Genomic DNA, 18404 nt, shown 5'->3' with positions numbered 1-18404 from the left:
ACTGCTGTGAGTAACACCCCATTGTAGCGTGGTGGATGAGAACCGAACTGGATTCTTTACCCCTTTTCTACTATCTGCAGGGCCCACTGAGATATGTTTGGCAGACTCTTCCACTCTGCCAGATAATCTACAGCCTCTCGAGGCTGTCCTCTGGGTTAATAAGTGCAGTCACTTCGGTGACCTGAAGAGTATTGGAAGGAAACAACCGATTTGGCTGACTTTCGACCCTCCTCAGTGTGTGCGTCTTGGAGGCACTGAGTCAGAAGTTTGTGGAAACCACTGCGCCCCGAGGCACCGAGGGTGGCGGGGTTGGCAGAATGGCCTCCTGAGGGCATCGGGATGGAGCGGGCACCTTATACAGACCGGTCTGCTGCTTTGAAGGCTTCGACTGGGAGTGTCGTCCCACACCCCATGGTTTTTGAGAGAGGCGACACTCTCCTTCTGTTGCGCTTGGTATGAGGAGCTTGACGGCTGCTGAAGGCCTGTTGATGGTGAGGGAGGTATTGCTTGAACGCCTACGGTGTTAACCGCCTCACCGAAGAGGTCAGAAGGCGATAGTGCGGCGTCCAGCAGAAAATATTTACTCAGGGAACTAATGCTTTGTCTGATTCATGGAGTTCCAGGCTATAAACTTTAAACGTGTAGTATCCATAGTTTAACTGTAGTATTTGAGTGTGTTTTGAAGTGATTCAGTTTCATGTTTCTCTTACACACACTGAAATGACAGCATGTCATTAAAACAAGTGGGAATTTTTAAACTTATTTCTCTCGTACAAATGAAGGTTCTTTATTGGCATTGATGGTTCCATGAAGAACCTTTAACATCCATGGAATCTTTCCATCCTACAAAAGATTCTATATAGTGGGAAAAGTTCTTTAGATTATTAAATGTTCTTCACAATAAGAAAAAAATGACTGAAATCACTGAAATTTTCTTTGGGAAACCAAAAATAGCTCTTCTATGGCATCGCTGCGAACGCAAGTATAGTTTGTTTTTACGATTCAGACAATGCAATTTGATATTTTCTCTACATTTCACTTACCACTATAAAAGAAAACTTTTTTTTGTATTTATTTGTGCATTATTTACTTTATTTATCAAGTTATTTATAATATTTGAGGTGTTTTTTGTCAGATTTAGCTATATTTTTTGCACCATTTTGTCCCTAAAGCTGAATAAACTCAAACTGAACACAAACATGCACTATTTTTTGTTTGATCAGCCCATTAAACTTGATTCACACACACTCTTTCAGGGTGTTTTGTGCAACAGCTCGAGGTCTTGAAATAGCACTCAGTTGACACACACTTAGTAACGTCACACCACACCGTCCTCAACTCTACTACAAGGACGTTTCTCCAGTCGCTCATGAGATTGATTCAGGTTTTGACGTTTCATGGTCAGAGGTCTTAGCTCTTGATTGACAGGATGTTTGTAACCTGAAAATGTGAAAAACGTAATAGTTTCCGAACGCTGCTTGAGGTTTGCGTAAGTCCTAGGCAGTCACATGTGGCCTGATGTCTTCAGGAACGTAATACACACCGGTATACAACTGCTTGCCCGAGAATAGCCCGACCGCAACATATCCCAGTGTCCTTTATCATGACGCCTAAAAATACTGTCCACTACTACCACACTAAAACTCAACCTCGCTGCCCGACGTCTGTCTTGTTTTTCAGAGCAAATATCACTCTAAAAAATGCTGGGTTTGGATCAAATATGGACAAACACAACTGTTGGGTTAAAAAAATTATCAGTTGGGTTTGTCCATATTTGACCCAAACATGGGTTGAAACAACCCAGCATTTGTTAGTGAAAACATTCTTAAATCAAGGCACATTTACTTGATAAGCAAAATGACAACATATAAAGTTTTGTGTCAAAATTAAGTGTTTACGCGTAAAACAAAGACAAATATCTGCCAATGGTGGCAGACGAATAAACTAGTTTTCTCTTTGAATTAAGTTTATTTTTCGGACCACATTGGCATTTTTTCTTATTTCAGCTGTAAACTTTTCAATCATAAAAAATATACAAATCAAGACTTTAATATCTTATGACATTTTGCTTCTCAAGTAAATGTATCTTGATTTTACTCTGTAAAAATTATATTTTGAAGTTGTAAATAAAGCATGGATAATTGGTACGTTTTACAAGAAAACACCATTTCTACTTAATTTATTCAATTTTAAATTACTTAATTTCACGTTTAATTCAGTGTTCTACTTGCTGTTTGTTTTTTATTGTTTGTGAAATTTACTAACAATTTCTGAGTAAAATACTCCTACTTGCATTTTTTTGTGAAAAAAATAAATGACATCTTGTTTTGTTTTTTTGTGTAAAAGTATCTGCCAATTCCCTTTAAATTCAATGTATTTGTCTGCCACATTAGCAGATTTTTGCTCTTGTTTTAATACAAAGTTAATTCTGATGCATCTTATTATGTTGCATCACCAGTAAATCTATCTTGACTTAAGAATGTTTAGATATTTTTCTGGAAAACACATGAAAAAATATTGAATTAGACAATAATTGTTTTACAGAGTAATATTGAAAAGTTGTTTTCCGGAAAAAAATAGGAATAGAGTTTTTTTTTTCTTGAAATAAGAAAATATCTTCCAACGGGGTCAGAAAAAATATAGTAATAATGTATTTGTTTTTAGCACAAAGTCTTTAGAAAAACTTATTATCTTCAGTCACTTTGCATCTCCAGTACATGAATATTTATTTAAGAATGTTTAGATATTTGTGCTGGAAAACAAGACACAAATACTGAGGAAGAACATAATTTTTTTGCAGTCATTGCAAATCTGGATAATCAGAAGAAAAACATTTTTTTGACATGGCAAATGCATTGGTTTTGAGACGGGCCGACATTATTTAACTCGCAGCCGTCGCAGAACCGAGGGTGAAATTGTGTTTAGCCGATCTCAGCTTTATTAATTCTCATTTTTACTCTGCTATTATGCCTGTAATAATCACTGTAAAAACGACACACGTCCTGCTTATATCAGTGTAATCCTATAAATATGAAAGTTACTAACACGCATAAACACACAGCATCCTCCTCCAGATTCCTGCTTTAATCTGCTTCTGCAGTTCAGGAAGGCTTTAATAATCTCTGTGTTTATCATGTTTTACTAAATGTAAATAATATGACGGCTATTGACGTATTAGTGTTTGTTTAAGTTTTTTAAATCAAGATGCATTTACTTGAGATGCGAAATGAAATCAGTTAAGACGTCTTGTTTTCTGAGGAACGTAAGAAGAGTTTAAGCTTGAAAGATTAAAAGATCTTCTTTGCACAAAAAATGATTTTCTTATTTTGCATTTTTGTCTTGTTTTCCATTACAAATACCTAAAAAGTCTTAAATCAAGACACGTTTACTTAGAAAAATGACTTAAAGTCTTGTTATCTACACTTATGCATACAACAAGAACAAATATCTTGCTTTTCTTTTCTATTAAGATTATTTTTTCTGACCCCATTGGCAAATTTTCTTCTTATTTTTTTAAGCGTAAACTTAATTTTTGATATTTTGTTTTTCAGAAAATGAGACTTAATATCTTATTTTGCTTCTCCAGTAAATATATCTTGATTTAAGAATGTTATTTGCACTGGAAAACAAGACAAATATAATAAATACTATGATAATATAACCAGCAATAGTGAGGAAGAACATGTGCGGTGTAACACTAAATGTTTTACTCATTCGGAGCAAAGAAAGAAAGAGCAATTGTTGAGCAATAACATCTTCCTGTGGGCAGTGAGGAAACGTTGTGTGTGATGTGATAAATCAGAGGTATGTGTGTGTGTGTGTGTGTGTGTGTGTGTGCCAAAGTGCTAAAACTGGAGCATTTCTGGTGCTTTATCGTTTCCTCAGGCATTTCTGCATTTATTGATGCGCAGGAGAAAAGGAGAGGGATGGATGAGAGAAGGAGGGATGAGCTGAACGGACTGAGAGAGCTTGCCAGCGCCGTTGTTTATCAGTGAATGCTGGAGTTGTTTTGAAGTCTCGTACTAAGCAGGCCATGAGAGAGAGAGAGAGAGAGAGAGAGAGAGAGAGAGAGAGAGAGAGAGAGAGAGAGAGAGAGAGAGAGAGAGAGAGAGAGAGAGAGAGAGAGAGAGAGAGAGAGAGAGAGAGAGAGAGAGAGAGAGAGAGAGAGAGAGAGAGAGAGAGAGAGAGAGAGAGTTTAATAACGGGCCAGAGAGATTGGGTAACTCTTGCGATTTTTGCCTTTTTCCTGTAAGTGTGTCACTAATGTTTTGCATTGCTATATTGATGATGTTTACTTAATGACTTCATGTGGAGTGAAAATATACATTTTGAGTTACAGTGTCGTTTCTGAAAGAGTCTCTTCTGCTCACCAACACAGCATTTATGAGCAAAAATACAGTAAACACAGTGAAATTGTGAAATATTATTACATTTTAGTCTTCAGTGTCACATGATCCTTCAGAAATCACTCTAATGTGATGATCTGATGCTCAAGAAATATTTATGATTATTATCAGTGTTGAAAACAGTTCATATATGTGAGGAAACCATGATAGATTTTATTTTTCAGGATTCTTTGATGAATAGAAAGTTCATTTTAAATATCATCTTTTGTAACATTACATGTCTTTATTCTCAAGATCAATTTAGGGTCTCCTTTCTGAATAAAAGTATTAATTTACTTACCCAAAACTTATAAACAGTATGTGAGCATAAAAGACAAGAGACTTCAATTTCACTGCTGTATTTTAATAATCTGTCGGCTAATGACTTTTTACCATTGATTTTCAGTTGATATTCACCGCATATTTCCACACATCTGTAATATAAAGTGATTCTGGCACACATGGCCTTATTTATGCTGGGTTTGGCTGAAGGTGTTGTGCAGTTTTCCTAGTCGATGCTGTTACAGATGTGTGTGCTGTTTAATATGGTCTCAGCGAGCTTAATCACGTCATCCGGGACTCACAGGGCTTCGGGACAGAGACATCTTTGTCAAACTCAGATGTTGCACAACTTTCCCACAGCTTTGAGTCGATTGCTTCACACTGTCCAGCGGTTTGGGAAGAGAAATGCAGGCTTGTCTTAAAGGGCTGGTATAATGCCCTTCTCACAAGTTGTAAAATAAGACTCTGATGTCCCCAGAGTGTGTGTGTGTGTGTGTGTGTGTGTGTGTGTGTGTGTGTGTGTGTGTGTGTGTGTGTGTGTGTGTGTGTGTGTGTGTGTGTGTGTGTGTGTGAAACTTTAGCTCAAAATACCCCACAGATAGTTTTATAGCATGTTAAAATTCTCACTTTTTGAGGGTGTGTGTCTGTCCCTTTAAATGCAAATGAGCTGCTGCTCCCGGCACAGGGGGCGGAGCTTCAACAGCTTGTGTGTGTGTGAGTGTGAAAATTTCTAAACCTTTTAGCCTTGTATGTTCAAACCAGAGTCAGACAATGATGGAGAGACTCGAGAAGAAGTGACGACATGTAGAAGCAACAGCACATTTCTGAATGTTATGAGTTTATGTAGATGATGTGGAGTTTTCTTCTAGTCATTGATTAGCATATTCTGTCTTGATAATCTATAAATCGTGTTCGGGGGCGGGGTTTATGTAAATTGACATGATTTTAATATTTCTGCATATATTCAGAGGATATTAGCACAGTCTCATTGGTCCCAGAGAAGAGACGGTCGCTATCGATCCGTCCATTAGAGTCTGTCGATGGACTCGTGTCCTGTTTTAACTTTCACTCATCTCTCTCTCTCTTCAGAAACACATCACACGCTGTTCTCGTCAAGAGATGTTTCTGATGTTCTCTGGCTCAATCAGAGATACACAGTGTGTGTGTGTGTATTTATATGTGTGTTGGTGTGTGTGTGTTCATTTTAACTGTGATTTCTGGCCTCGGGGGGTGAAGCTCATGAAGACATGTTCAAGTTATATTTCAACACAAAAACTCAAGAGAAAAATAGGAAATTGTATTTTGCAATAATATATGAAAATGATTCAAAATGAAATAAAAAACGTTGTGACAGTTTGTCATGATATTTTAACCACATTTCACCCAAATGTGTATGTTGTCTCTCCATTATTCTTAATGCGATAACAGACTTCCCAAAAAATAGGCTTCATTTTCTTAGAGCAAAATAATTTATTTTACTAATTAAAATGTTAAAATATTTTATATTATAAATGTTAAAAATATATAATTTAAATATAAATAAATGCAAATAATAAAAAAAAAAAATAGATGTCATCATATGTGACCTGGAAATGTTCTTGACAGGTCCAGGTCATATTTCACCACAAAAACACAAGAGAAAAATATGAAAATATATTGTGCAATAATATATGAAAATGATCATTTAAAAAAAAAAAAAAAAAAATATTTAGAATTTTTTTCATGACAATTAAACCCCATTTTGCACCCAAATTCAAATTTTACCCAAATTTTACTGTGTCTGAATATTTTAATTTAATATTAAAATATATTTAAATTTAAATTATTATTGAAAAAATGTAATTTCTACTGTTTCTTTCGTCGCTGTCTGTGACCTGGATATGTTCTTGACAGGTTTCCGTGAGATTCGTCTCAGTCCTCCTACGCTGCTTACTTTTCTTTCACACATTTTCTCTCTTTCCGTTCATTTCCATTTCTTCCTCTGTTTGTTTGGCGGCGTCGTTCCTCGGGACAGACTGTGTTTATGATGATCTCTGAGATATAAGTGTCCCGCTGAGGAAGACGAGCACTGAAGAGATGAAGAGGCTCTCGGGTCACATGATTACTCTCGCTCTCGTCCCGTTTATAACACCGATCAATAACAGCACATCATCAATAATGCTGTCTGAAAACTCAATAACTCTTTAATCAATAACAGCACATGATCAATAATGCTGTCTAAAACTCAATAACTCTATAATCAATAACAGCACATCATCAATAATGCTGTCTGAAACTCAATAACTCTATAATCAATAACAGCACATCATCAATAATGCTGTCTGAAACTCAATAACTCTATAATCAATAACAGCACATGATCAGTAATGCTGTCTGGAACCTCAATACCTCTATAATCAATAACAGCACATGATCAATAATGCTGTCTGGAACCTCAATAACTCTATAATCAATAACAGCACATGATCAATAATGCTGTCTGAAACTCAATAACTCTATAATCAATAACAGCACATCATCAATAATGCTGTCTGAAACTCAATAACTCTATAATCAATAACAGCACATGATCAATAATGCTGTCTAAAACTCAATAACTCTATAATCAATAACAGCACATGATCAGTAATGCTGTCTGGAACCTCAATAACTCTATAATCAATAACAGCACATCATCAATAATGCTGTCTGGAACCTCAATAACTCTATAATCAATAACAGCACATCATCAATAATGCTGTCTGAAAACTCAATAACTCTTTAATCAATAACAGCACATGATCAATAATGCTGTCTAAAACTCAATAACTCTATAATCAATAACAGCACATCATCAATAATGCTGTCTGAAACTCAATAACTCTATAATCAATAACAGCACATCATCAATAATGCTGTCTGAAACTCAATAACTCTATAATCAATAACAGCACATGATCAGTAATGCTGTCTGGAACCTCAATACCTCTATAATCAATAACAGCACATGATCAATAATGCTGTCTGGAACCTCAATAACTCTATAATCAATAACAGCACATGATCAATAATGCTGTCTGAAACTCAATAACTCTATAATCAATAACAGCACATCATCAATAATGCTGTCTGAAACTCAATAACTCTATAATCAATAACAGCACATGATCAATAATGCTGTCTAAAACTCAATAACTCTATAATCAATAACAGCACATGATCAGTAATGCTGTCTGGAACCTCAATAACTCTATAATCAATAACAGCACATCATCAATAATGCTGTCTGAAACTCAATAACTCTATAATCAATAACAGCACATCATCAATAATGCTGTCTGAAACTCAATAACTCTATAATCAATAACAGCACATCATCAATAATGCTGTCTGAAACTCAATAACTCTATAATCAATAACAGCACATCATCAATAATGCTGTCTGAAACTCAATAACTCTATAATCAATAACAGCACATGATCAATAATGCTGTCTAAAACTCAATAACTCTATAATCAATAACAGCACATGATCAGTAATGCTGTCTGAAACTCAATAACTCTATAATCAATAACAGCACATGATCAATAATGCTGTCTGAAACTCAATAACTCTATAATCAATAACAGCACATCATCAATAATGCTGTCTGAAACTCAATAACTCTATAATCAATAACAGCACATGATCAATAATGCTGTCTGAAACTCAATAACTCTATAATCAATAACAGCACATGATCAATAATGCTGTCTGAAACTCAATAACTCTATAATCAATAACAGCACATGATCAATAATGCTGTCTGGAAACTCAATAACTCTATAATCAATAACAGCACATCATCAATAATGCTGTCTGAAACTCAATAACTCTATAATCAATAACAGCACATGATCAATAATGCTGTCTGAAACTCAATAACTCTATAATCAATAACAGCACATGATCAATAATGCTGTCTGAAACTCAATAACTCTATAATCAATAACAGCACATCATCAATAATGCTGTCTAAAACTCAATAACTCTATAATCAATAACAGCACATGATCAATAATGCTGTCTAAAACTCAATAACTCTATAATCAATAACAGCACATGATCAGTAATGCTGTCTGGAACCTCAATAACTCTATAATCAATAACAGCACATCATCAATAATGCTGTCTGAAACTCAATAACTCTATAATCAATAACAGCACATGATCAATAATCAATAACAGCACATCATCAATAATGCTGTCTGAAACTCAATAACTCTATAATCAATAACAGCACATCATCAATAATGCTGTCTAAAACTCAATAACTCTATAATCAATAACAGCACATGATCAGTAATGCTGTCTGGAACCTCAATAACTCTATAATCAATAACAGCACATGATCAATAATGCTGTCTGGAACCTCAATAACTCTATAATCAATAACAGCACATCATCAATAATGCTGTCTAAAACTCAATAACTCTATAATCAATAACAGCACATCATCAATAATGCTGTCTGAAACTCAATAACTCTATAATCAATAACAGCACATGATCAATAATGCTGTCTGGAAACTCAATAACTCTATAATCAATAACAGCACATCATCAATAATGCTGTCTGAAACTCAATAACTCTATAATCAATAACAGCACATCATCAATAATGCTGTCTGGAAAATCAATAACTCTATAATCAATAACAGCACATGATCAATAATGCTGTCTGGAACCTCAATAACTCTATAATCAATAACAGCACATCATCAATAATGCTGTCTGAAAACTCAATAACTCTATAATCAATAACAGCACATGATCAATAATGCTGTCTAAAACTCAATAACTCTATAATCAATAACAGCACATGATCAATAATGCTGTCTGGAACCTCAATAACTCTATAATCAATAACAGCACATCATCTATAATGCTGTTATTGATTATAGAGTTATTGATTTTCCAGACAGCATTATTAATGATGTGCTGTTATTGATTATAGAGTTATTGAGTTTCCAGACAGCATTATTGATGATGTGCTGTTATTGATTATAGAGTTATTGAGTTTTAGACAGCATTATTGATGATGTGCTGTTATTGATTATAGAGTTATTGAGTTTCAGACAGCATTATTGATGATGTGCTGTTATTGATTATAGAGTTATTGAGTTTCCAGACAGCATTATTGATGATGTGCTGTTATTGATTATAGAGTTATTGAGTTTCCAGACAGCATTATTGATGATGTGCTGTTATTGATTATAGAGTTATTGAGTTTCAGACAGCATTATTGATGATGTGCTGTTATTGATTATAGAGTTATTGAGTTTCCAGACAGCATTATTGATCATGTGCTGTTATTGATTATAGAGTTATTGATTTTCCAGACAGCATTATTGATGATGTGCTGTTATTGATTATAGAGTTATTGAGTTTCAGACAGCATTATTGATGATGTGCTGTTATTGATTATAGAGTTATTGAGTTTCCAGACAGCATTATTGATGATGTGCTGTTATTGATTATAGAGTTATTGAGTTTCAGACAGCATTATTGATGATGTGCTGTTATTGATTATAGAGTTATTGAGTTTCCAGACAGCATTATTGATGATGTGCTTTTATTGATTATAGAGTTATTGAGTTTCAGACAGCATTATTGATGATGTGCTGTTATTGATTATAGAGTTATTGATTTTCCAGACAGCATTATTGATGATGTGCTGTTATTGATTATTGATGATGTGCTGTTATTGATTATAGAGTTATTGAGTTTCAGACAGAATTATTGATGATGTGCTGTTATTGATTATAGAGTTATTGAGGTTCCAGACAGCATTATTGATGATGTGCTGTTATTGATTATAGAGTTATTGAGGTTCCAGACAGCATTATTGATGATGTGCTGTTATTGATTATAGAGTTATTGAGTTTCAGACAGCATTATTGATGATGTGCTGTTATTGATTATAGAGTTATTGAGGTTCCAGACAGCATTATTGATGATGTGCTGTTATTGATTATAGAGTTATTGAGTTTCCAGACAGCATTATTGATGATGTGCTGTTATTGATTATAGAGTTATTGAGGTTCCAGACAGCATTATTGATGATGTGCTGTTATTGATTATAGAGTTATTGAGGTTCCAGACAGCATTATTGATCATGTGCTGTTATTGATTATAGAGTTATTGAGTTTCCAGACAGCATTATTGATCATGTGCTGTTATTGATTATAGAGTTATTGAGTTTCAGACAGCATTATTGATGATGTGCTGTTATTGATTATAGAGTTATTGAGTTTCCAGACAGCATTATTGATCATGTGCTGTTATTGATTATAGAGTTATTGAGTTTCCAGACAGCATTATTGATGATGTGCTGTTATTGATTATAGAGTTATTGAGTTTCCAGACAGCATTATTGATGATGTGCTGTTATTGATTATAGAGTTATTGAGTTTCCAGACAGCATTATTGATGATGTGCTGTTATTGATTATAGAGTTATTGAGTTTCAGACAGCATTATTGATCATATGCTGTTATTGATTATTGAGTTATTGACACATGATCAATAATGCTGTCTGGAAACACGGCATGAACTCTATTGACGTCTTACAGAATCATGGTTTCTCGCACGTTTGAATAAGAAGTGGTGCTTTATTTCATTAATATATTTCCTGCAAATATTTTAATTTAAAGTACACTATAAGTGCACATTCAATACAATTAAACACACTCACTTTCCCATTGGCAGTCATGCCAGTGTTTGGGTTTTTTGTTATATTTTTATTCTTTATAGAAGTAATTTAGGTCATATTAGGAGTAGTTGTCAGGGGTTATACCTGGTGAATCATGTCAGCCGGTGGTGTTTTACTATAGTAAAGTGTTGATGGCCTGTAGTGTTTCTTAGGTCTCGCTGTGGAGTCGGTGAATCTGCTGTGTTTGTGAAAGTTTGCTGGCGGCCGTCGATCCCCAGGGTTATTTTTAGCTTGTGGATGATGAATCTGTGTGTGTGAGACACACACACACACACACACACAGAGAATAGTTGGACTCAGTTGTGTTGTTGATGATGAATGAGTCGTATCGCCTGAAGCTCTCGCTGTGAACGAGTTCATATTAATCTATAAATCATCTCTCTTAGCTTCATGGCTGATGACTTAAACACTATCATCACTGGATTGGTTTTACTACGATTCTGTTTCAAACCTTTGAAAGATATTAGAGTTAGTTTGAGGCACGCAGTGTCAGGTCAAGCTCTTCATAAGAACAAGTCTTTTTTGTTTATTTCTGTCATATTACTTTTGTTTAGACTGTGATTTTGCTCATTTTAAATCTGGAGTATTTTATGATTAGTTCACTTTCATTCGGTATAATCGGTTTATAAACGCATGTTTCTTCAATGTCGATCAGATGTTCTCTTCCTGCTTCTGAGTGAGTTCTGGTCCAGAACATGTTTCAATAACAACCAGGTGTCTGTGAGAAATATTAGATTACATATTAGAGAACAACAACAGCCAAAAGTCTTGAGTTTGCTTTAGTGAGTTCACGTGGTTCGTTGAAGAACCGCTCCAGTTGATTCAGTGAGTCATTTAACTGATTCAAAGCAGTGATTCACTGTTATAAGAGTTCAGAATCAAACTGAGAATTATCGGTCATTCGGTTATTAAATCACACTGTGTTGGTGTCTGTAATTATTAATCATGTTGCACGTTTGTGTTTGTATTATTGACACCTATGAAACTGAAAACCGTTTATATGTTTATCACTGGTTTGTTTCGCATCTCTGTGTGTATTCAGCACAGGACACTGAGCATTCTGAAGAACTCGACGGAACTTTATGAACATTCCAGAATTCCATTTTGATTTTAAAACGGAACATTTTCAAAACTTTGTCTCTTTTTTTTCAAAACTTTACACACAAATCCAAGAATTGCACAAAATGCAAAAATGCCTCGCATCTCTTGCTAAATGAAGCACTGCATCAAAACATCACACACATCTCAGAAGCAAACATTTGTCTTACGTTGCAAACACCTTTGACATAATATTATATTTCTGGATATATCATACACACACACAGTTATTCAGAACCTAAAGCTCTTCTTTCATGACATATCTGTACAAGGTTGAAAGTAACTCTCAGAGATGTTGAAAAACTCACGGTGAACACGAAAGCAAGATTGAAACCAAATTATTTATGTTTTTACTGTAAGCGTTTGTGGTTATGAATATAGTATTACACAGTCCGAGACACCTATAACTCGACCTTTGACCTGTTATAGGCCTATGACTGATTGGTGTTCAGTAAAGCAATGAGTGTTTGTGTGTGTAAGGATTGTGTGTGTGGAGTGTGTGTAAGGATTGTGTGTGAGGATTGTGTGTGAGGAGTGTTTGTGTGTGAGGACTGTTTGTGTGTGAGGAGTGTTTGTGTGTGTGTGTGTGTGTGTGTGTGTGTGTAAGGAGTATGTGTGAGGCTCTGATGAATTTCTGTGGCGTTTTGACATTTGTGTTTGAAAAAGGAAATCAAGATTCTTCCTGGTAGATTTGTGTGTGTTTCATAGAGAGCAGATTTCATGCAGATTTGGTGTGTTACTGGTGTTTAAGGTGTCAGGTTTCAGAAATTGTGTGACAAGCAAGAATATTCTCTCTCTCTCTCTCTCTCTCTCTCTCTCTCTCTCTCTCTCTCTCTCTCTCTCTCTCTCTCTCTCTCTCTCTCTCTCTCTCTCTCTCTCTCTCTCTCTCTCTCTCTCTCTCTCTCTCTCTCTCTCTCTCTCTCTCTCTCTCTCTCTCTCTCTCTCTCTCTCTCTCTCTCTCTATGTTAATTTGTTCTTGCAGTAATTTCTAATTAAGATGAGTAAAACCCAGCAGAGTCGTGATTGTCCCGCTGGAATACAGACGCACGTGTCTGTGTGTGTGTGTGTGTGTGTGTGTGTGTGTGTGTGTGTGTGTGTTCTCAGTATTGTTATGTGGCTGTTTTTGCCGCAGTGATTATGATTATGATTTTCCTCTGTTTTGTGTTTCAGGACAGTGTATCCGATCACCATGACGACTGAAATGCAGGAGATCGCCATCACAGAGGAGAAGCCTTTACTGCCGGGTCAATCCGACGCTGTGAAGGTAACACACACACACACACACACACACACACACACACACACACACACACACACACACACACACACACACACTCGTCTGCCACCTGCTGCACGTTTGAAGAACTTCATCATCAGATCTGTTGTAATGCAGTGGATCATGATTATGAATAACTGATGCGAGTCTGTTAAACGCAACACTTCTGCAGCATTTTATTTATTCATTCTTTTCTGTCATTTTTTATTGTTTTAATATATTTTAAATAAATTTTTATCCTAATTTTTATTTATTTTCACAGTTTTATAAAAAAAAAAATATGTATATATAGAAAGCTCTTTTAAATACCATTGTCTACACAAAATGTGCAATATACTTGATAAATATGTTAAATATGACTCATGCTGTGGTTTAGCTGTCTATATATTGTAGTTGTGTTTGTCAGCTGAAGCCCTGTAGATTCACTAGGCTAATGGTAATGATTTGTATAATGGATAACTGGATGAGTGTCAGTTAAACACAACATCTCTCCAGTTCATCATTAATGCACTAAATGGTTATATTCAGTTATGAGCGGTGTGTAACAGTAACAGTGTTTATGTGAGCGCTGATGTCCAGATTGTGTGTTTAGAGACCGCTGTGTTTTTGTGTGCAGGACGTGGAGATCGCGGCCCGAATGCTGCTGGATCAAGGCCAGGTGTGTTAAAGTGTGCCGGACACTCAGTGTGTGTTTGTGTGGTTGACTGATCACTGGTGTGTTAAAGTGTGCCGGACACTCAGTGTGTGTTTGTGTGGTTGACTGATCACTGGTGTGTTAAAACACTCGTCCTTCCCTCGGGTCATTTAGAAAAACTGTGTTCATTCATTGAGAGTTCATCTCACACACACACACACACACACACACACACACACACACACACACACACACACACACACACACACACACACACACACAAATGGATTCGGGGAGTTTTGTGCTTGAAATTTAAAAAAAGTATTTCAAAATTCAAACTAAAAATGATTAAAACTTTACAAAAAAGTTATTTTATAATGTCTACATGTGTATCTGAATGCATATCGAAGAGAAACTGACTTTAGGACCCAGAGGAACAGCTCCTCTGCTGCATATAGAGATATAAGGCCATCAAGAGTTATGAAATATCATGTTATATTATTTTTCGGAGGTCGGCAAAGACTCCCAATGTAAGATATGTAGAGCTGAATTAAAAGGGTTATGCATGAAATTATTTTGAATTTAAGTTGAAAGAATGTGAGGAATGTACTTATATTACTATTTATGTATTATTTATTGATCAAATCTAGTAATTTAAAGGTAAATAAAATAAAAAAATAACAAAAAATCTCCCCCAAAAAATGCATTAAAAATAGAAAAAATATTATCAAAAATATTATCAAAAAAAAAAAAAAAAATGGACAAAAAAAAGAAAAAAAAAAGGTATAATTTGAGGGCTTCGGGTCATTTTGACCCGCGAGGGAAAGGTGTGTTACAAAGTGTGAGGGACGGATGAGAGTTTTCAACACCATTCACAAGTTGTTACTATCTTTAGTGTGAATTTGCATGCAGAATAATAATCAAAATGTTGTTAAAATGAGGTTTATATGTAGTTTAGCATGTCACACTGCTTGAGATGTCATGCCAGCTACCCATTATTAATTATCTTTCATTATGAATGCACAAGTGCTGTTTTATCAAGTGTGTGTGTGTGTGTGTGTGTGTGTGTGTGCAGGAGCACAGTGTGGAGACGCCTCACGGAGTGCTTCATGTGACGGTTCACGGCGCCGGGAACGCTCGCAGACCCGCCATACTGACCATACATGATGCAGGAATGGACAGTAAGTCTCTCTCACACACACACTGACTCACACATCACAAGTCACGCGAGTTATGTCATCAGATTACTCTTTCCAAGTAACCAGTAAAGTAACAGATTACTTTTAAATTTACACAAAATTTAAACAAAATATTTAGCTACTTTTTCAAATAAGTAACGCAAGTTACTTTGTTTTCATACTTATTGACTGACAGCTCCAGTCCTCATGTTGAGAGAAATCCGAAGTTGCGTTGGTTATTGATGTTCTAGACTAAATGTTCTTGACTAAAGGTTCTAGACTAAATGTTCTTGACTAAATGTTCTAGACTAAATGTTCTTGACTAAAGGTTCTAGACTAAATGTTCAAAACTAAATATTCTAGACTAAATGTTCTAGTCTAAATGTTCTAGACTAAATGTTCTAGTCTTAATGTTCTAGACTAAATTTTCTAGACTAAATGTCCAAGACTAAATGTTCTAGACTAAATGTTCTAGACTAAATGTTCTAGACTAAATGTTCTAGACTAAATGTTCAAAACTAAATGTTCAAAACTAAATATTCTAGACTAAATGTTCTAGACTAAATGTCCAAGACTAAATGTTCTAGACTAAATATGCAAAACTAAATATTCTAGACTAAATGTTCTAGACTAAATGTTCTAGACTAAATGTTCTAGACTAAATGTTCAAGACTAAATGTTCTAGACTAAATGTTCAAGACTAAATGTTCAAGACTAAATGTTCTTGACTAAAGGTTCTAGACTAAATGTTCAAAACTAAATATTCTAGACTAAATGTTCTAGACTAAATGTTCTAGACTAAATGTTCAAAACTAAATGTTCAAAACTAAATATTCTAGACTAAATGTTCTAGACTAAATGTCCAAGACTAAATGTTCTAGACTAAATATGCAAAACTAAATATTCTAGACTAAATGTTCTAGACTAAATGTTCTAGACTAAATGTTCTAGACTAAATGTTCAAGACTAAATGTTCTAGACTAAATGTTCAAGACTAAATGTTCAAGACTAAATGTTCTAGACTAAAAGTGCAAAACTAAATATTCTAGACTAAATGTTCTAGACTAAATGTTCTAGACTAAATGTTCTAGACTAAATGTTCTAGACTAAATGTTCAAGACTAAATGTTCTAGACTAAATGTTCTAGACTAAATGTTCTAGACTAAAAGTGCAAAACTAAATATTCTAGACTAAATATTCTAGACTAAATGTTCAAGACTAAATGTTCAAGACTAAATGTTCTAGACTAAAAGTGCAAAACTAAATATTCTAGACTAAATGTTCTAGACTAAATATTCTAGACTAAATGTTCTAGACTAAATGTTCTAGACTAAATGTTCAAGACTAAATGTTCTAGACTAAAAGTGCAAAACTAAATATTCTAGACTAAATGTTCTAGACTAAATGTTCAAGACTAAATGTTCAAAACTAAATGTTCTAGACTAAATGTTCAAGACTAAATGTTCTTGACTAAAGGTTCTAGACTAAATGTTCAAAACTAAATGTTCTAGACTAAATGTTCAAGACTAAATATTCTAGACTAAATGTTCAAGACTAAATATTCTAGACTAAATGTTCTAGACTAAATGTTCAAAACTAAATGTTCTAGACTAAATGTTCAAGACTAAATGTCAGCATGCAAATACTCATCTCACTCTCACCAAACCAGATTCAGTATTCCTCAAAATGATTTAAAACGATGAAATGCAAACTTAGAATATTAAGCAAACCTGCAATAATTGTATGTTAAATAACACAAATATACTTTATGCATTTAATTTGACTAATATAAACTCATTTTATTGACCAATTCAACCATGCTAATTAGAAAAAATGACTTTAGATAAACATCATATTTGTGTTTCTTTGGTTTGTTTGTTTTATTGCTATTGTTTATTGCTATATTTATCCACACGGTTTTAAAAAAACAACTTTTTTATGCATTTTGGCCTGAAAGCGCAAACTTTTGAAAGCGTGATTCAGAGTGCAAGTTTTTGAAACCGATACTGTGATCGTCTCTGTGTAAACTACAAAAAATGTGAATTTGTGAAAATGGTGCTTGTGTGTGTCTATACCTTTCTTTACAAAGTGACATCGCCACCTACTGGCCTGGCATGAAAAATGCAGCGTTTTTAATCGCTTTCGCGGATCCGTTGAGCGGGGATCCTTTTGACAACGTTGTGGTCTGTACGCAAACACAAGTATAAAAGTATACACTTTTCTGTTTTTAATACATCATTGTGGTGTAAACGTACCCTGAAAGGTTTGTTTGAGCGGCGCCCTCTACTGTACAGGAGTGAATGTGCATTTCCTTCAGCCTGAGGATTATTCACTTCACTTTCGCTGTGAAAGAGCTTTTACATTGGCCAATAATTGAACTTTGTTTTTAAAATACAAACAATCAAGCCAGCAAAACGTTTTATTTTTAAAACAAATAACACAACTTTGGTTTATGCAACAAAAAAAAAAAAAAAAACATTTCCATAGTTGTAGTTTTAAAGAATATACAAAAGCACACTTAATCACACTTGCAAATGATCCTGATTGAACACAGTTATAAACAGCAATCATTTCTTCAAACAAGCAAACATATACTGTAGATTTCAGGGATTTTTTTTGAAACATGATTGATTCACTGATATCAACAGATTCACCAATGGACACTTCTAATCAGGGTGTTTTTACTTTTTTACTTTTTGATGCCACTGACCCGTAAATATGATGCTCCCTTTGCGTTTCTTTTCAAACTTTAAGACTTTTCCTCTTATTCTCATCAAGGCTACCTTTATTTGAACAAAATACAGTAATGACGTGAAGTA

At 34.6% G+C, this 18404-nt stretch overlaps 1 protein-coding gene across 1 annotated transcript in view; it reads left to right on the top strand.

Annotated features, from left to right (window-relative positions):
* Positions 1 to 13646: 13646 nt before the first annotated feature.
* The window catches only part of ndrg2 (NDRG family member 2), a 31056-nt gene continuing 26298 nt past the window's right edge, over positions 13647 to 18404 (top strand). The window contains exons 1-3 of the mRNA XM_056257877.1: positions 13647 to 13761; positions 14390 to 14431; positions 15483 to 15588. Of these exons, the coding sequence (XP_056113852.1) occupies positions 13687 to 13761; positions 14390 to 14431; positions 15483 to 15588 (223 nt within the window). The 5' untranslated portion in view covers positions 13647 to 13686. The remainder of the gene's footprint in view (positions 13762 to 14389; positions 14432 to 15482; positions 15589 to 18404) is intronic.

The sequence above is a fragment of the Rhinichthys klamathensis genome, unplaced genomic scaffold (genome assembly GCF_029890125.1).
Source record: "Rhinichthys klamathensis goyatoka isolate OS25496 unplaced genomic scaffold, OSU_Roscu_1.1 h1tg000146l_1, whole genome shotgun sequence".
In the NCBI taxonomy this organism is placed as follows: domain Eukaryota; kingdom Metazoa; phylum Chordata; class Actinopteri; order Cypriniformes; family Leuciscidae; genus Rhinichthys; species Rhinichthys klamathensis.
This window is presented reverse-complemented; position numbering and strand designations above follow the sequence as displayed.